The sequence below is a fragment of the Phalacrocorax carbo genome, chromosome 2 (assembly GCF_963921805.1).
Source record: "Phalacrocorax carbo chromosome 2, bPhaCar2.1, whole genome shotgun sequence".
NCBI classification, from domain to species: Eukaryota; Metazoa; Chordata; class Aves; order Suliformes; family Phalacrocoracidae; genus Phalacrocorax; species Phalacrocorax carbo.
The window spans coordinates 110807632-110828077 of NC_087514.1; the positions used below are offsets into that span (position 1 = coordinate 110807632).

The 20446-nt window shown below is 43.6% G+C and overlaps 1 protein-coding gene across 2 annotated transcripts in view; it reads left to right on the forward strand.

Moving 5' to 3' along the window:
• The first annotated feature begins 514 nt into the window (after window positions 1-514).
• Window positions 515-20446, forward strand: part of GLI3 (GLI family zinc finger 3) — a 211385-nt gene continuing 191453 nt past the window's right edge. For both annotated transcript variants that reach the window (XM_064443852.1, XM_064443853.1), the window contains exons 1-2: window positions 515-957; window positions 15356-15518. In XM_064443852.1, the coding sequence (XP_064299922.1) occupies window positions 15395-15518 (124 nt within the window). In that variant the 5' untranslated portion in view covers window positions 515-957; window positions 15356-15394. The remainder of the gene's footprint in view (window positions 958-15355; window positions 15519-20446) is intronic.

Sequence of the window (20446 nt, forward strand, 5' to 3'; positions counted from 1 at the left end):
ACCGCTGCCATCCTTCCCCTCGCCCAAGTCCTTGCATTTTTCCCCAAAAGCGCTATTTTTCAGCGCTTAGGTGAAACTTTCCTTGAAGTCCGTCAGTGAAGTCAGCCTGTGGCGCCGCAGCGAACGTGAGTCCAGGAGCCACAGCACACGGGAAAAACCCACGCGGAGGCCACGTTTTCTCCCCAAAAGCCCTATTTTTTGGGGGTGGGAAGGCCCCGACCCCCCAGGGCGGGAGAAAGGGGGGTCCCACGCGCCGGGGCGCGGGGAAAGGGGGCTGCTGCCGCAGGCTGAGCTGAAAGATGAAGCGGGAGAGGAGGAGGAGGAGGAACGGGAGGAAGCGCGTCCCGAGGCGGCGGCGGCGGGGGGCCGCCCCGGGGTGGGGGTAGCCCGCCGTCCCCCCGCGCTGCCTCCCGGCTGTGGGCGGGGTGTCGCCGCCTCCGGGCCGCCGCCGGGGCGGGCCGGGCCGGGCCGGGGGGATGGCGGGGGAGGAGGAGGAGGAGGAGGAAGGGGGGAGCAGGGGTGTCATGCCGAGAGCGCGCGTCGTCGCAGCCCGCCAGGCCGCGGCCCGACCCGCACCCCGGGGCGCAGCCTGCCGCCCTCCGCCGCTCCCTCAAGGCAGGCGGCCCCGCTTTCCGCCGGGCCCGGGGCACCCGCGCCGCGGGCGGCAGCAGCCGCGTCCCAGGCGGGCCGAGGGAGGGGGGGACGGGGAGCGGAGCCCCCTCCGCCGCCCACGAGGAAGGGGAGGGAGGGGGGAAAGTTTGGCGGAGGGTGTTTGCATTAGGAGTTATCCCTAAAGAGCCTTTCCCCTGCTCTGATCCAGAGGGCAGCGCCGGGAAGAGGGGGCGGCGGCGGCGGCGAGGAGCCCTGCAACATCTGCAAAACTTGGAGGCGGCGGCGGCGGTGGTGGCGGGGACCGTGCGAGAGGCAGGAAAGCAGAAGGGACAACTTTTCCGACACGTGAGTATCTCGGCGCGATGTGTTTATACCCCTCCTTCGGTGGCTGCGCCGAGCCAAAACAATGCCGGGCGGCGGCGGGACGGGACGGGACGGGACGGGACGGGACGAGGGGTCCCCCCCTTCCCTCCGAGATCTCTTTGGTACCAGGCGTTGGATTTGGTCGGGGTTGTTTTTGGTTTTTTTTCTTTTTCTCTCTTCTTCTTTCTCTCCTCCCCCCCCCCCCCCCCCCCCGCTCTTTTTGTTGAACCAAATCAGAAATGTCAGTCAGTGCGGGTGAGTCAGAAGGGATCAGATTACAAGATCACTGAAACTGATGTCGGATCGGCGCGCACACACACACATAGACTCAGAGGCAGAGGCGCGGGCTGCTCCCTGCGGGAGGCGGGCAGGGATAAAGCAACCACCAACAACACCCGCCGGCCCTCCTCTGCCGCCCGTGTCCCGTGTCCGTGTGCGTGTCCGTCCGTCCGTCTGTCCGTCTCCGCTCCCCGGAGAATGCCCGCGGGCCGCGGCGGGGCCCGGCCCCGCTAGCCGCGGCGGGGCAGCGGCGCGGGGGCGAGCCGCGGCGGCCCCGGCCCTCGCCCATGGGCAGCGCGGGGGCTCGGCGGCGGCGGCGGCGGCAGGTACGTACCCACTTGGGCGAGAAGTTCTTTGTTCCCCGCGTTCTGCTCCGGGCCACTTTTCTTCTCGTCTCCCAGCGCTCCGGCCCCGCTCCCGGCCGCCTTCCCAGCTTCCCTAACTTGGAGGCGGGGGGTAGGGGGAGCGAGGGGTCTAACCCCCAAAATGGCTGTCACAGAGCGCGGGAGCTGGGGGTGCGGGGGGAGGCGGGGGCACTCCCCGCTCCGGGCCGGGCCGCCCGGTCACGTCCCGCGGCGGAGCTGCCGGTTTGCGAGCGGCAGCTGCTTTTTTATTCCCCTTCCTCGCCCCCCCCGCCCCCCCCCCCCCATTCCCCGAGTAACTCCCGGGCATTTTCACGCCCGTGAGGCGGGGGGCCGGCCGCAAACTTTGCCGGGCGAAAGGCGAGAGGCGCGGGGGGAAGGCGCTGTCACATCTGGCGGGGCGGGAGGGGGGGGCGGCCCTTGTTCCCCGCCGGCGGCTCCCTCAGGGGAAGGGGCGAGTTGCGCCGCGGGGGTGGGGGTGCGGGGCTGCGTGCGCCTTTTCGCGTGGGGGGTGCGGCGGTGTGCGGCGCGGCGTGGGGCGACGCTCCTCGCCGCCCTTGGCGCTGGGTCCGGCCGGGCCGAGGCGGGAGGAGCGGCGCGGCGGCGGGAAGGGGCCGGTGGCGGGGTGGGGGTGGCGCGCCCCGGGGGAGCTCCTCGGAGCCGCCGCGGCCCGTCCCGGCACCGCGCAAGTTAGGAGTGTCGGCGGGGGAAGGATCCTCCGCCGCGCGAGTTACCCCGCAAAGTCGGGGTGTTGACACAACTCCGGCGGGCGGGAGCTCCGCCGCCAGCCCCCGCTCCCACAGCCTCGCACCACGTGAAGAGAAAAGGTAAAAAGGAGCACCCCCCCCAACCCCCAAATTTTCATTTTAACCCTCTGGTGCGTAGTTTTGATCCAGTCCTGCGGGTACGGTGTCCGTGGCCTTCTGCCAGTTTGTATGTAGATATATTTATGTAAAACATTTTCTCTCAGCTCCTTGCCAGCTGTTCCACATTTTCCAGCTGCCACTTCAGTTTGAAATGATGGACTGTACGGATCTCAAAGAGCCTTTTAGTCTAAGGTAGGGATAGCTGTCCGTTTGATACAGGCTGCTTTGCTAGAGGAGCATTAGGTAGCGACCCACAGCAAAATACTCACCGCCGTCGCGCCCCTGCTACCTCCCGCTTGATTTTCAAGGCTCAATAAACGTGATTTTTTTTTTAAGCTTCAGCGTGCAGGCTTCATTTCTTTTGTGTGTGCCACAGGAAAACTTGGGAGCGAAATTTTTCAGCGGCCTTGGGATGTGTGGCCAGTTGAATCAGCAAACATTTTTAAGAGGGCACGGCTGCACCTCTTTTTGTGCATGATGTAGGCATCTGTTCTGAAACCGTTTGGGTCGTTGGAGTACTGAGAAATCACCAAGTTTCTCTGTGTTACAAAATTGTTTTTGATGTGGTGTTCGGCGAGATTACGTATTTAAATTTGCAAGAACTGACCTTAAGTAGTTTGAATATTTGTGCATTGTAATTTGGAAAGGTGCCTCACTGATTGATTCCTATAATTATTTCACTTAGGTCCTTTATTAAAAATTAATAATGATCTGACAGTTTCTTAATTACATATGTCATGATTATTTTGAAGGAAGACGAATGCAGTGTTTTAAAAGTAAAGTAACCTTAAAATGTAAAAATTGCCGTGTCCACACCACCGTGTTTCAGTTGAGGAAATATATATTAAAAGTAATGCTGAATGACTTTAGCAATGTAAACTGTAGGCAGCCTCCTGAGAGTTTGTTTATATAATGAAGGTTTGGGTTTAACTAGCGAGTATGTAAATACTTTCAGTTTGGTGTACAGCCCAATTCTAAAAACATAAATAATAGTAACTATGAGAGAAGGCTATTTTAAGGGGGAGGATTATTTCTTTAGAAGCAGGATTATGTGATTTTCAATGAGTAAGAAAAGGGCTCCCTCGGTTTATACATTTTTTTTAAGAAGCAGTGGTAGTAAAACTATGGCTTAAGGTGCCTAAATGAATGCACTCTTGCATTCCGATAATTGCACATGCTTTGCAGTAGGACATGCTGTTTTCCAAAGCATTTCTGCGGAAGTACTACAAAACAAAGGCATCACCTGCGTTTTCCTGCTTAAGTGGGGTAATGTTTTTGGCTTGAGAAGGCGTGCAGTGGCCAAGACAGTGTTTACTGCTGCAACTAATCTTCAGTTCTGAAAGACACGTTGTGCGTTTTCAGACACAAAACCATTTTGTAACTAAGAAATTAAAGGATCGATGGTTATAAATAATTTCACTTTGTTTTGGAATTGGTGTTAGGGAAACCAAAATACTCAATTTTTGAGGTATCATCATAATTTGTCAATCTTACAGCTTGCTTAATTTTTTAACAAGATAAATGTGAGCATTTGATGCTGACCCATAAAAGTTACAGTTACACTCCCTGCCTCGTTTCTGGGAAGGCTATTACCTGCACTCCGTAGTGTGTTTCAATTTCATCCTGCGCATTCGAGGAAGGAATAGCATATTTCTGTCTTGCAGAGTGTTAGTGAAAAGTTAGTCATCTTTGCCTGATAAATAAGGAATCTGATGGTTATTAAAGCAGGATTTATTTGGAGTTATAGAAGGAAGCAGTTTAATGATCAGTGTTGCATGCACTCAACTATATGGAGACAGTAATGTACAAAGAAAAAGCAGACTTGAAGGAAAAGTGAATCAATGAGTCATGAAATCCTCAGGAAAACCTTAGTAATGGAATGTTAATGCTTTTAGACTATAGTAGATTATCTTAAGAGTCAGACTTTTCTTCTTTATGCAATTGTTGTAAATCCCTAGCTAAAGAATACTTTGAAGAAGGCTTTAGTTTTTCTGGCACTCATATTCTGTAGCCCATCTGATTGTTTTGGAAGATTCAAGAAATTTTCTGCCAACTTGCAGTTAGGCAATTAAAATGCTGAAATGGCTACAGAGGAAGCTTCTTATTTAAGAAAAGGTTCAGCTGTAATGATGATTTCAAGTTTTCTTTTAACCATAGGTTTTATAGACGTCCTCCCTTTAGACTTTGTCATTTTTATAAGGGAATTGATTTGTTATACTTTAAAATCAAATAAAATGAGACAGAATAAACAAAAATAGGGCATGGGTGCTGCTGCAAACTTTTCAAGTTCTTACAGTGCATGTTTCATCTTTACTTTTATTTGATAGGTCTGTGAAATAGAGCTGTAGACTGGCAAAGACTTTAAATGAAATTTCACACTTTGATGATTTTTTTTTAAACTTTGATATATTGACAGCAAAAGGAGCTGCAAAGCTTTTATATAACTTGAGCAGTAACGCCAAGCAGCAGTCAAACGTCTCTATGCATTTGTGTTTAACTGCAGAAGAAAAACATGTCCATGGGCAGTAGAGGGTTCTTATCAACTCCCTAATCCCAGATCCCAGCAAACCTTGAGGGCATGCCTCAGATCTTGCTGAAATCATTGTAGACTCACAGTTTGCAGATTAAATATGCTATGTGTTCCTGGCTCCAACAACAGTTTTATGAGCTCACTAAGCTTCCTGTTTTAAGATCCTTTTCTGAAGTTTTTAGGAGCTGCTAAAGGCGATGCTGTCTATGGCAAGTGGTACTTGTTAATTTAGAGACACTTCAGATATTTCATTCTGTCTGTAAAAATAGCCAAAATTGCTATTTTCAAATTGGAAGTCGAGTTGCACCGAAAAAAAAACTCAAAAGAGCCCCTTTAAAGAGGGATTCTGTTTTAAGGTGTTTGTCAGTACACAAGGTTACAAAGTGTATGCGGGGCTTGATTTGTTTTATGGGGGCTTGACTTTGACTGGGCTCTTTAAAACGAGACTTTTTCAGTTGTAATTCTAAGCACAATGCAGCTTTTAGTACATAATTTCTGAGCCTCTTTTAACCAATTGTATTTGTAGCAGCTCATTAAACATACCTTTGAAGTTCTCATTCTCCTTTAAGTGTCAAAGAAGGGAAAATGTATTCTGCCAAGGGTGAATTTCAGTGAATCAGGTAGTTAACCCTGGGGTTTGTTGACCCTTCTGCACGAATGGTGTTGTACCCCAAATTCTGGGTCCAGTCTTCTGTTCTAGCTGCTAAACAGTTAACTTATGTTTTATTCACTGTAATCATGTTTATGTATCTGGTGTAATAGTTTTAATTAAAAAGGAAAATGCTTATTGTCTAACAACATGTGTCATGTTATTCCCGAGAGAACTTGAGCCAATTTTGTGCTTAAAGGTTATTCAATGAATGAAATTTTGAAAGCCCATTTGTCAAGGTACTGCACGGTTTCTGTTAGTTTTCAACCCCCAAATTCATTGTCTGCATGGCCCAGTCATTAGTCATCAGTGTATTAGTGCTGCCTTCAGGCAGTGCTGCCCAGCACTTCTTCACACCATTATAGCTCTAAAAGTGTACTCTGCCGACTTGTAGAATTACTGCTCTGATTTCCGCTTGGCTGGGTTTGAGGTAAGTCCCCTCCCTACCTTCCAGCTCACTCTAATCCCTGCTTTCTTTTAAGTCTGCTTTTTAGGGGAAAACTTTCTTAAAGATTGTGCTGGCATCGTGCTGTGGTTTTGTTGTGGGATACGCTGTACGTATAAATGGTACCTGCATTACCTTGAAAGTGTATTAAATTGGCTGCTGATCTGAAGAGTTGGTTTCTCTCTCTTTTTAAGAACAAAACAAGAAACAAGACAATACATTGATCTTAAAAATGCCTACAAGATGGTTTAGATTAAAAGGGGTGGACTAATTGGCATAGAAAGCATTTGTCTCTAAATACTTGCTGGGTGTCAGAACTGGTAATATCAGAATCCACTACCAAGAGATCTGATTGAATAATTTTCTTAGCTGAAGCTTCCACTCTAATGCCAGTTACTTTTTGCACTGATTACCAAGACAGTTAATACTTTTTTTTTTTTTTTGTTTAAATGATGCTCAAAGTGCAGCTTTATTTTTTTGGTATCTGATGTTTAGGGCAGGACTAAAGAACCCAGCTAACCTTTGGTGGTTTAGAGCTAAACCTCCCCCAACTATGTCTGCTGCTTCGTATGATGCTCTGTTTTCTTTACATAGAAATGTGTTAATGTCAAGAAAATCAACTGCATGTAAAGAATACTTCATCCAGCTGCCGAGAGAATGACGCCTTCATTAGATAAGATGTATGAATACCTGAAACCGAATAGTCAGAAACTCAGATCAAGTTAGTGCCACTTCAGTACAGCGTCTGCTCTTCCGAACTGCATATATTAAAACGAAATCCTAGCACTACTAATTCCTAACTAAGAGGATGTGGTTTGGTGTGGTTTTGCTTGGCTCTTCAGTCCACTATGGGTGTTTCTTCTGGGAGAATAAGACAGTTGTATAATTCTGTGATTACACTATTTGAACAGGAATAGTGGATTGCAAAGTAATTTATACTGCAGCAGTTCAGCGTTGTCCTGTTGCATTTTGTCAAGCTACAAAAACGTGAAGGAATCATGAGGAAGTTTTACTGCTACTGTGAGACAGGTGTAAAACCTGAAGTAAACTGTAAAAGCTGAAGTTTTATAAAGTACCTTTCACACTTGAAATTCTTCCTGGATATATGGAGCTTTCCTAGCTCTTTTACGTGTTAAAACATCTGTGTTGGGTTAGAATGTGAAATTCTGGAAGAAGGCATCCCTTAACCTGAGAGTATGCTGAGGAGATAAACAGGCTTCCAGGAACAGGACTGATGATCAAAACATGGCACTTTCAAAAACATTCTATTTGATTTCTTTAATCTTGTTTTAAAATGCTAATTGTAAAATATTGAATACAGCCTTTTCTTCTTTCATTTGCATATCGTAGGTTGGAAACAGAACGCACATCTTCACAGTAGATGTATATTAAATATATTCTTCCTTGAGCTCGGTTCCTGTATAGATTGACATTGATATATAGATCTAGTTTTGATTCTAAGGAAACTTTCATCTCTTGGGATTGATGAGATAAAGCAAAAAGTGTGAAGAAAGTGGTCATGGCATTGGAATTCACGTTTAGCTCCGGTGCTCTAAATTAGAATATTTCTGCATTTTTCTGTGGCATTTGTAGTGACTTCTTATTTGATGAACTAAAATCGTGGTGCAAAGCACTCCCGTTACAGACGTTTGCAGTTTGCTTTACCAAGCTGTTTGTCGACAAAGTGGCGAGAAGGGAAAGAAGAAAACACCCTGTATCATCCCCATAAGTGCCCGAAGTGCTAGTAACAGTATCAGCAGAGGAAGTCATAGGGTATGTTATCAACACAGCAAGTCTTGCTGGTTGTCCTCCTCTCTGCATATTCCTGTCCTTTCAAATCTTGAGCATATAAATGCTCTGATTCAGGTTTCATAAAAACAAGTGTTTTACGGAATGAATTCACTGTGGTGTTGTTTTTGTTTTGGATTTGAGGCTGCTGAATTCCTGAAGAAAGATAGGGGCTGAACCTGAGCGTAGACTTGATAGGGAAGTTTGAAGTGTCACCACTCATTTTAATCTATTGCTACAAACAGCAAAGTCCACAGGAATTTTTTTTCCCCCTCTGTGCTAATTCTTTTGCAGCTAATCTTACGTTGACATAATTATTAGAGTTTCTCCTGCTGCAGAATTTGAAGCAGAAGGACACGTAGGATTGCAAAACAAGCGGTAACACAGCTTGCACTGAATTTTTACACTGCAATATTAGGCAGTTTAGTTGGCAGGAGTTCTGATTTCTTAAGGGTAAGTGCCTTACCATTTTTAAACCTCCCTGCCTCCCCAAGTATATTTACAGGTTTGGAGACTTGAAAAATATGTGGCACTTCTCTATTTTTTACGAAATAACTTTTGTTCTTTCCATTGTCTGTATTTAGATAGTTTGTAAGAGAGCCAAATGAAGAATAAAGAAACCCAAGACCATGAGATTAAAATAACAAATGCTGAGATGCAGAGTTAATGACCTGGTTTGTTTGTTTGGTTTTGGTTGTGGGGTTGGTTGTTTTTTTGTTTTGTTCTGTTTTTTTTTAATTTTAAAGTTCAGTTACTTACTCTAAAGACTCTTGATAATGAATGGATTATGAATTTTTATCTCAGAAGAGACACTGTATCTGACATGTAAAGCCACTAAGATGTCTTGTAAGTTCTGGCTCTGTATCCCCCAGCTTTGTGTTGCATGTCCCCAAACAACAACTGCTGTGAGGGATGGGCTGGTTGGATATGGACAGTTTCACCCAAATCCTTCAGAGATGATATCCATTAAATTCTGTTTACTGGATAAGAGTCACTTCTTTCCTGGTGGAAAGCTTTTTTTATTTAGATACAGAGTTTGTTGAAGTAATAGTAAAAACATTTAATTGGGGTTATACTTAACAGCTCTCTAAATGCTGTAACAAAAGTAGAGAATCTACTTGTAAGAGTATGTGCGTGATGGGTATTAAAAACAACTGAGGTGCTGCCTCAGTAGAAAATGCCACTTATTGATCCCACTATATGTGTATGTTTTGTTTTAAATGTTTTCAGAACTTTTGGCAATCCAGTTTATCTGTAGCAGAAAGATGTAAGCAAATGTAATTCCTCTGGAGTTGAGCAATTATTACACTTGATCAGTAGTTCAATGAACGCCATAGAATAGTTTCTCACTTAGGATCTTAATCACGAGGATACTGATAGCACTGCTTTGCCTTAGCTGATTGCCTTTGTGTTTGTGATCCTGCATTATTGTTGCTACAAGCTATTTAACCTATCAGGAGCAGATCAGATCATCATTAACCAGGCTTTAGGTCTAGTTGTTTTGCAGCCTTTATGGGGGGAAGAAATCAAAGGAATGTAACACAGGAAAAGACAGCAGACAGTAACAAATGTGGAAAGATTGTATTAATACATGTTGTGCCCTGTAACGGGGTATTTTTAATATCAAGTGACAAATCTGCCTGTTTCTATGACAGCGTGCTCCCTCTCCCCCTCTCTCCCGCTCCCCCTCTTCCCCTCTTCCCCTCTCCCTCATTTTACTTTGCATTTCAAAACAAAATTAAGGTAAGTATGCAGTTTGCAACTAGCACAATTATAGATTATGCATGTAATTTAAATGGAGATAAGTATTGTGAGTTATAAGATTTTTTTCCCAACTTACAAGAGTTTTGTGTATTTATATATAGTGGATATAAGACTATTTCTTTGCTCTGTTTATACTGGTCTTAGTCCTGTTGTGACCAGTTGGCTCAACAGGGAAGAATTTGAATGAAATTTGCCCAGGAGTAGTTAATGGGGGTTGCAGAATTCTGATTTAGCTTTCTAACTGGAAAAACACAAAACTATTTAAAAAATGTACAGTATTTAGATTAGTTCCTGCAGCCATTATAAAAATGGTGAGGTGTACCAAGAGGTTAATGTTACACTTGGAAGACACTTAAAATACCTGAGCACTCGTGTATTTTTCAGCAAGTACTGTCAGGGGTAACTTTGTCAGTGTAGCTTTGCCAGCAGGTTTGATGGAAAGCAGTGCTGAAATCTAGGTGGGTTTTGGAAGTTAAATGTACCTGAATCAAGCCTGTATAAATCAATGTGAAATGGCTCCCGTATAATAGCATAAGATTGCCTCATGTAAATTCTGCATTTGAATGTATCTGAACAAGATAGATTTTTTTTTTATCCTTAAATAATCCCAAGGAATGGTGTAACCAGTTTTGATAAAATTGATAAAGGGTCCTTTATGGTTGAGAGAGACTGTAATTTCCTGATTGTTCTTCATGCCTCCCCTTGTGTTTTTCACTTTCATACAGTTGTGCTGTTCAAGATGTATTGTATCCCCAAAGACTGCTTCCAGTAGCGTGGATCAAAGTAGTACCTATGAACACCCTAACTACCCAGAGTCATTTTCTGAAAAATTAAACATGCTATGTTTGCTTGCACGCTGATTGGGGCACTCTGGTCGCTGATAGCAATCAGTATGAACTTCCCTACTGCTGATGTAATGATGATGAATGCTGTGACACTGCTATTTCAGACAGCTCTTCTCAGCGGATGCAAACCACTTGTTAATGAATTGAATACAACTACAGCAGCATTGAATAAAACAGGGAAACGATTTTCTTTTTTTTTTTTTAAAACCCAACACATTAAAAGATATCCCCTCAAAAAACTGTATCAAATAAAGGCAGAAGAAGGTTTAAGTTCACAAGAAACAAAACCGTCTAACTAGCAAATTGAGAATGTTAGATTCTGATTCCTGCCCAAGCACTTAGACTGAAGCAAGTAGTCTTGTTGAAGTCAGTGAGTTTATTTGCACGAAAAAAGATTTGCATGATCTGGTCTTTAAAACTAACTCGCTCAATATAAATGCAATGATTTAAAAAGTAATTCAGAGAGGAAAAGAAACATGGAGCTGAAGATTTCTTGGAAAATCGAAGTGTGTGTTCAGAAAGGGTCATGTTTCCTGCTCTTCCAGGCCGAGGGCTGCTCCACTGGTTTTGGTTAGTTGGCACTGTGAGTAAATGAACAAAAAGACTTTTTTTTTCTCCCTGGTGTATTAATATGATTATTTTTACTACTGGGGCACAGTTTTACGACCAGCATACATAGGGACTGGAAATTATATCACTTCAAATTGCTTGAAAGAATTTTTTTGCTTGAAATATGTTACCAACATACTGTTCACACTCCTTTTAAAAGAGTTTCCCTAGTTCATTCAGGTGGCGTGTTCCTAAAATTTTTGCAATCTAATATGCAATTGGTGAAAGTTTACATTTATGATTTAAAAAAAAGAGACACACCTGCAGGTAGGTTGGTGTTTTGAGAGGGATTAGGTTTAAAATGGGGATCTGGAATTAATTGTGCGGTGGGTTCAGGCTTTAGGGAAATTACAAAAGGTTCAAGCATGGTTGAATGGGGAAAAGCCATGAATGTTTGCTTTCAGGAAGGAATGTTTATCCCTCTATTTACCTATGAAAGTTCAGGCTTTTGCCCATATACTGTTACAGAATTTTCTTGCCATTCATATGCACATGGAGATGCTGGATAGCCTAGAGAAACTAGCTTTCTGGTTTTTTGAAAGCAGAGCTCCTTGCTGTGGAATAGATACACCCTGTCTTGGGCCTGGGGGCAGGAACAGGGAAGCGACTGACCCACAGGAGAGCTGGGGAGAGCCGTGTACATCATCACATAAACCACTTTGTATTTTAATGTGAGGCTGGCTGATTTTCAGAATGCTTTTTGATAGGGATTAGCAGCCAGTGGAAAGAAATCTTCACATCACCCTGGACTTTTTTTTTTTTTGGTAGACTGCAATTCTCATATTTCAGTACAACTTCTGAGAGAAAATAAAAATCACAGCCAAAGTTAAGGGGAATGAGTCTAGAAGATGTGTGTCTGGTTTGTGTTTTCAACTTGGCCTTAAGTCTGTCTTCAGGAAAAAAGAGATTTTTGGGGCACCATATTGATTTCTAGTTGACTGCTTCCCTATCAGGCATGCTTGGCAAAACATACCAAAACACATGCCTCTAATTATTAGTCTTGCCATCTCTCCAGGCTTTCCTTACTCTCCCAGCCATGCATATCACCATGATGTGCTGCTGGAATTCTTGCAGACGCCCTTGCCACACGTGTGTGGGTTGGGAGCAGAGGAAGGAAGGCACGGGAGGAAACGTCTGCAGTGCCGGGGCCATCTGCTTGTGGTGCAGGGTGTAGAGCTGAGTAAGAAAGTCTACTCTTGCTGTGTTCCCTCTTCCATGCTGACATGAATAAAAGCAGATTTCTGGACATAAACTAAGCAGACATGAACCAGAACAGGTACCAAGAGCAGATGTTTATATTAGCTCACGGCCAATTCTGCAATTTTCTGACCAAAAATTCTCTTTAAGCTGCCACTTCAGGCCTCTGTTCTGTACCATTGTTCAGACTAGGTAGCATAAAACAGGAAAGTGATAGAAGGTGGTGGGAGATGTGGAATTATGTTGCCTAGTCTTCACTCCATTAAAAAAACCAACCCAAAAACACCAGAAAAATCTTATTGGTAGGCTGTTGGGGAAAGAAAAAGATAGCCAAGAGAATGGGTAGATGCCAGTCTGAGCAGCCACGTGTTGCTCTTGAATTGCATATGATCCAGAGATGCTTTTTAGGACATTAAAGCTGTGCTAACTCCTTACAGTACCTTTGTCTCCTTCCTTTTCTGAGCAGTGGTAGGATCAGGCTGTAACGGAGGCACTGTCCTGCCATGGTGGAGAGGGGAAGGAGGTGCAGATAAATGAGGGCTCCTGGGTTACATCTGCACAGATACCTGCATAGCAGGAAGTGGTGGAACCGCTGTAGATACCTGTCATCATTTCTGTGACCTTTGTCCAAATGTCTCACACCACTCTGCTGGCCTTGTGAAATGGGGGCAAATTATGTGTTTTTTTCCTTTCTAGTTGAGTAAGGAACATTATTGTTTCCTTTCCTGACTTTTAGCCAAAAGAATCAGGCTTGTGAACCAAGAACAGAACAAACTGGGGGACAAATTCTGCAGCTTCCCTTTCCAAGATCTCACACAGTCAAACTCTTTGATGTAAATGTAGATGTTACCTGAATAACAGACTTGGCCCTTAAAAGGCAAAACAGGAGGAAAATGACCACAACTGAAAATATACAGCTTTTAAAATTCCTTCAGAGACACCAGAAAAAATTGCTCTTTTCAGAGATCATTAAATAACTTAAAGGAGGGTAGTCAGAGCACAAGAGGATACATTGAAGGACTTGCTTACGTGGTGGCTGGAGGCTGGGTAGAGGCAGGTTTTGGTATTTGCGTGGCCAGGGCTGTCCAAAGAAAACAAGCACGATCTGGTCAGTGTTGGGTGAACAGCGTGCCAGCATCCTCCCAATTTCTGCCAACACAAGGGACTGAAAGCCTGATATATATGATAACTGACCAAAGCTGTGGATGTTCTTGCTTGAGGTGTGCAAGGAGAAAGGGGGAGAAGCATATGAGAAATTTGGAAAGGTGCCGTTTACAAAGCTCGTATGAGGTCTCTCCTCAAGGAGGTTTGTGCATTGCTGGGTACAAGTGAGGGCTGTTGCAAGTTGAGTATTGTTGGTTCTCTCCATATTTAAAGACACCGGACATCCCCCTTCATGTTCTGGTGGGAAGTTGTTTTGCAGATCACAATAACATTTATAGCACTTTCACGGGTGGATCTTGGAAGTACTCTTACAAGTACTCTGCCATGGCAGGGAGAGCTTTGTTATTCCTTTTTTATAGCAAGAAAGGATCTCAACAGAAGAAAAATGCCTAGCTGAAGGTTGGACAAGTAGGTCAGTGGCAGAAAGTTTCTGATACCTTGTCCAGTTCTCTGGCTGTACTGCCTAGCTAAGTAATGATTCATTTAGTCACTGGGCTCTTCTTTGATCCCTACTATATAACAGTGAGGCATTGGAGTGTTTTATTGTGCTATTAAAAAGAACTCCTACTAGGGAGGTGGGAAGGGGAAGGTTTACTAGACAGCTGTGTTCATGATGAATTGGCTTTGTAGCCTTTTTTGGGTTTTGGGGTTTTTTGTGTTTTTTTTTTTTTTTTTTTTTAGCCTGTCAGAATAGGGGAAACAGGTTGCCAATGTAATTACACTTCATTATAGTTTATTTTGTGGCTTGTCTTGAAGCCTTTGGTTTTTTAATTCATTTAAATGTTGTTCTAGAACAGTGTGACTTCCTTCTGTTTCAGACCCCTTTAGCTAATGACTCCAGTGCTGCTCAGAGCTGAAAATGCTCTCTTTATTTATGACTATTTTTGTTGTTCTTGCATGGGATCTAGTATCATGTTCAAACTACTGAAGTACCCAGGTACTTTGGTTCTAAGCATAAAGTGTGCTGAATATTGATGATTTGTGTAAAGCTTATTTGGACAGGCTGGCATGCGTCAAGTTAAGCTGTAGAACAGCGCTTGGAAATGCTTGTGGTCTTCAGAGCCTAAGATCCCTGCAGTCTCAGATCCGTACCTGCAGGGTGTGAATACACTGCTGCACAAGCACTGTTACCCTTTCAGAAGCTTGTGGGTTTCTTGGGTTTATGTCAGGAATGTCACAGCTCTGAGAAGTGATCTGTGGGGTATAAAATGAATGTATCACTGGAGATGACACCGAGAACATCCAGGAAATGCAGAATAACCAGACACACACCTCTGCAGTGTTTTCCATTTTTAGCATTTTCATGCAAAAGAAAGTGATCTCATTATCTGCCACTAGTAATGGTATTTGCCTTTCCCTGTGGTTTTCAGGGTGTTGCTCCAATGCACTTTTGTTTGAGTTAGATTTCTGAACAAACAAGGTGAGAGATGTTTACACGAGTAGGACAAGGTGTAGAGATAGACAGGATAATTCTTGCTGCAGTGTATTCGGGTAGCGTGAATGTTGAAATTTAAATATTTGGCTTCTATAGTGAACATGAAGTCTTGATTTTTTTTTTGCGTTGTTCCGGAGTGTTCTGGACATAGGAGAAAAATACTGGCTTTTCCCCCCTGGGACCATTAAAACCCTACCGTCTTGAAAAAAATGAACCTACCCATCAAGCAGCATAGTGGTTTGGGATGCTGATTCTCTCTAAAGGCAAACATACTTATTTTGGGTGTTCCCGTTTCCTTAAATTCCTCAGGAATTCATGCATGCAAACATGAATTGATGGGCATCCAGAAATGGTCTGTGGACTGCTAATTCAGTTGTGCTGCAGGCTCTTCTTCAGGTGAGGGGTTCACATACTATTTAAAGTTTATGTCTCTCTTGTTGCATTCAGGTATTAGTACAAGGAGAGCTGAAGTAATGAGAAGTCACCATGGAGGCGCAGTCCCATAGCTCTACCACGACGGAGAAGAAAAAAGTGGAGAATTCCATCGTGAAATGCTCCAGTCGAACAGATGTCAGTGAGAAAGCTGTTGCCTCCAGCACAACTTCCAATGGTGAGTAACAGCAGGGATTTACTAGCAGCCAAACCTACAGTAATTTTATGTTCACTGCATTCCTTGTGAATTGAGCATTTGCACCTGGATTAGTGTTTGTTCTAAGGAAAGGCTAAAGAAAACTAACAAGGCGGGGTGGTGGTGGTGGAAAGTGGTAGGATACAATAAGGCCTGTTTTGGCATCAGGTGTAGTCTTTTTCTTCCAGATGTTCTAATTTGAGATGTAAATGTGCTAAGTTATTTATTATAGGAAGTTCCTGTTTTTGGTGTTTTCGAAATTGTCTTGATTAGCCTGGCAGGGCTTGTGAGTGCTTTGCATTTGGCCATTAAAATCTTTTACACGAGTTAGATAATTAGTTATTACAAAAGAGGCAGAAGTAGCTCTGTCAAAATTAATGGCAAAGGTTTTTTTCTTCTCTTCTTTTACAAATAAACTTTCTCCTTGCAAAGGGCTGCCCCCACCTACCCAAATTTCTTTAATGGCCAGGGACAAAACATCAAGAGAAGAGTGTATCCTCCCGTGAATTCATTTCAAAGTTGTGAATGTACAGCTTGTAGATTGGCAAAACTGGAGTAGTTTGTTTAATTCTCCCCAGAGATTACCTCACTTGACAATTCTACATATTCTCTGCCTCTCTGGAGAGTGGGTAATCCCAGCCCTGGCCCTTTCATTGTTCAGTGTAAGAGGAGGGCTGAGTGTATTGGTCCATGCTAATACAAAAGTCCCTTTGCATTAGGAAAGAAAATAGCTTGAAAAGGTGTGGGCAGAGTTTAGACCTGTGGATTTTGGATAGCTGCAGATTGTTGGTTTTTGCAAATCAGTCTAATAATGACTAAATCCAGAAGATGTCTTTCTGCATATTTTGGAGTCCTGCTGTACTCCTGGCTAAACATTTTCTGTTCACCCTTTCTGCTTCCATCATGCTCACTCATCTGGGCTTGGGGTCCAGGTCAGGTTCTCACTTTGATATATTGAAGAAAGGTTTCTGCTTTCTTAAAGAAACATGTGTCTCCCACTAGACTAAAGCAGAAAATACATGAAGCCTACAGCCATACTAGAGGGGGATCAATGTGGGTCAGTAAAAATTATATGGCACATGTCCCAGTATCCTTCTGTGTGACTGGACTTCAGATTCAAAGCAAACTCAGCACCTGCTGACCTACTAGTTGGAGATGATCCCCACGAGAGTATAGAAACTCTTGAGCAGCTATGGAAAAAGTTGCATCAGTTTTTTAAGGCATATGAAATTAGATCCTCAGCTGGTGTAAGTCAGCACAGATCCGTTGCTGTCAATAGAATTACAGTGGTTCACATTAGCTGAAGAGCTCCCCATTGGTTTTTTGGGTTTTTTTTTTTTGATAATAGGATTTTCCACATTGGCCCAAGTTTTCAAACGGACATGCACTTAAACATGTATATGTATTCTTTGATGTGTCAGGCTTTTGTACACAGACTTGATATTGGCACATACCTCTGACTGTTTGGGCTAGCTTTAACATTATCATTAAACATTTAGATTTAGAGGGCTAAAAATAAAGCCTTCAAGATGTTTTTGCCTAATTCTGACACCGATTTACCCTGTGGTCAAATAATTTGCTCTCTCTATTCTACCTATCAGCTTTAATGGTAATACTAGTTCTTAACTACCTGCTTCATCTAGGTGGTGTATTACTGCACGCCAGGGGCATCAAACTCCCAAGGGCTGGAATTATTCTAAGACTAATGAATGCCTAGAAATTTTTGACATTGGTATTGTTTCCTATTAATGGAATGAGATGCTAACATAGTACACATCCTGGGGCCTGAGGCTGCATTTGTTAAGGTAATGACAGTGACCTTTGTTTTCAGAGGGTAAGGACTGGGTCTTGCTAGTCTTTGTATTTAGGGAAGTCATCAGGATCTCCTAAGTTTGGGTTTCTAACCAACCTTCATGTATAACCAAGCAGACCACTTTCCAGAGATATAGGCTTGGGCTTCAAAGGGATAAAAAATTCCATTCCTTCCTGGATATGAAAAATTTCCTTTTAGTGTAGAGGCTCCATGGAGCATGTACCAAAAAAAAATACTCATACCAAAAGTTTAGGAACTTAAACATGAGTTCTACTGTTGCAATGTTTTAAAGTTTTGCTTCTTGTAGATGTGATTGTCGTGATAATGAATTTTGGTTACAAGGACCAATTTTGCATGAAAGCTGGAGCTCGCATCGCATTTGCATCTTTTGTTCTTTCATGCTGGTATGAGCATTACTACAGGAACGTCATCAGTTGGTATAAGACGCCACTCCTACAAAACCTGCAGCTTTTGTTGATTCAGTGGCTCTTTTTTGCAGAGGGCTGTGGTAATGTTAAATGGTTGTGATTTGCATTTGAATGCTCTGTTAAACAAGGTAAGGTACCCTTAAAAATAACAAAAAGGTAGAATGATCCTTGCTGGTTTTGTCAGAAGACTGCTGTCATTGCAGAGCAACATCGGCCTATCATACCGATATCACCTCCTAAGCATGCCTAATATCAGTGCTTCTCTCCTTCTGCACGACACATTAATTGGCAAAGTTTGCAGCGTAACATGTTCTTGAGTGACTTCTGTTGGAGGTGTGATGTAGAAACTAATATTTTCTCAGTAGCTCTGCTGTCTTCTGAAGGAGTCAGAACCTGGATCATAAATAGATTGAAAGCTGTAAGTTACGGGGTATATGCAAAGCTTTCAATCATGAAGAAACAAAGAAAATGCCATTCTTTTCAACAGCTCCCAAAAGTGAGTAACACACCCAGTATAGCGGAATCTATGTTAAAATGTATATTGAGTGTGGAAAACTTTTAAATCATATGATGTGCAATTGAAGAGCCTGGTGTATACCTAGGTGCAAGGGAAAGAAAGTGGAAAAGGTGACCTGGAAGGGCAGCTCATGTGTTAACCCTAACTATGCAGTGCAAGTTACGAGGCCCAGACTTGTGGGTGCCCCTTGGATGGTACCACCTGCACTGTAAACTCAAAAAATAAGCAAGCACAGGCTGTAGTTTTAATGTTAGCCACTTCTGCTGAGTTCCTGTCATTACTTAATACACAGAAGACTTCTGCTACACTCACCTAACTACAAACTGACTGTATTGCTAAGATGCTTGCACTGTGTTAGATAAGGGCCTGCCTGTGTTTCCATTATAAACCCCTAATTTCAGGGATTTATAACTAAGCCATTAAAATGTGCTCCAGGCCGAAACATGTGGCGAAGGTCTTAGTGCTGGAGCAAATTAAAACTTCTTTTAAAATCCACGTGGTCAAAAAAGTAAAAAAAATAAAAAATTGTGATAACTAACAAAAATCATCGGTGCACTTTGATCCCCAGTGGGACTTTGTAATTTGGGATCACTCTTGCTTTGTTTTGAATTAATTTTGCAGGCTTTTGATTTTTTTCTCCTTTATGTTTCATCTTGTGTATCCCAACCAAACTGAACGCAGTTTGCTAGGACACATTTCTTTGCAAATTGTTCCTTTTACTCCTCCTTTGTTTGACTGCTATATTTACTGCTAGGCTAATATCCATGTGGGGGAAGGCTGCTAAAGAAAACTGCTAACGGAGACGTTAATTCACAGAAGGCTGTATGAATAAAAAGTTTGGGCTAGGGTATGTCACTGGTATTACATTGGAATAATGAGGCCAGCATCCCAGACCACGTTGCTACCGCGGTGTTGTGTTGTCAGGCCTTGTCTTCTCACAGGCACATCCCTGCCACTTTTCTGGAGATGAAGCAGTAAGACCCTGTTCCCTACCATGTCAGTGCATGGATTTAGGTCATCATCCTGAAAGTTGCTGCATGCACACATAGGTTTCTGTCAAATTGTGCAAGGAATGGCTTTCTGAAGACAAGTATCCATTGATAAACTCATTAAAATTAGTTCTGTGCTCCCCTTGGAGAGCCTTCACCTGGCATTTCAGGTCACGAAACCTGCCTTGCTAGACCTCTGTTGGATAATACAGTAGCTCCTGTAATTTCAAGTAATCCCAGGAATAAAAAGAAATCTTGAGGTAGATGCTGTAAACATTGCAGGAGTCCACATGGTGACCTGCCTTGCTGAAGTGTAATGAACATTGACGGGGAGGTTTGTTCTCGGCTGCTCCTCCATGCTGCTCTGCTGGCGAGCTCCAGGGCTGGCAGGGCGAGCAGCGTGCCTGCTCCTCTTGCAGCCTGGCATATGAGCTGTCGCTGAGATCAGCAGCACGCTAAGTCGATACGTCAGGCTGAGCACTGCAGTGCTGGAGCAGAAAACTGCTCGCTCCCCTGCCTGCGCAGCCGTGCTGCCCACGCCTGTGCAGTACCCTCCTGCACCCCGGCACGGGGAATTGCCAGTCCTCCTGAGTCCCAGCATTGCAGTAAAGTCTTGAGCTCCAGTCCAGCAAGTACTCAAGCGAACGCCTCGGTTTAGGCACAGGAGTAGCTCTGTTGGCCCTAATGTGGGTATTTGCATGTTTACAATTAGGCAGTTGCTTGAGTGCTTTACCAGGCTGGCTGCTTCCACTCTATGCTCTGCTTTGTAGGTGAATCAGATTTATTGTTAGAGTACTTCCTAAGAGGCACTGACCAAAAAAACCACACGCTAACCTAACACAGCCCTCAGCTATATGCAATTTATTTTTTTTTCACTTGATCCGTAGCGTGGATATAATTAATTTTTTTCGCTTTATTTTCTAAAAAGTACTGAAAATTTCTGTGAGGGCTGAATTAATACTTTTACAAGGGAAAGCTGCACTTTGCAGCATTGCTTGGAGACCATTAGGAGATTGTAATACCGTGTCCAACCCTGATTTATTTACTGTTTGGCTTGTGAATTTTGTTGATGACTAAAATGCTTTCCTCTTTTGCACATTTTGGCTCTAAACTGATGTTTTTAATGTTGCATTAAAACAATGCAGTTATTGTATAGGGACTCC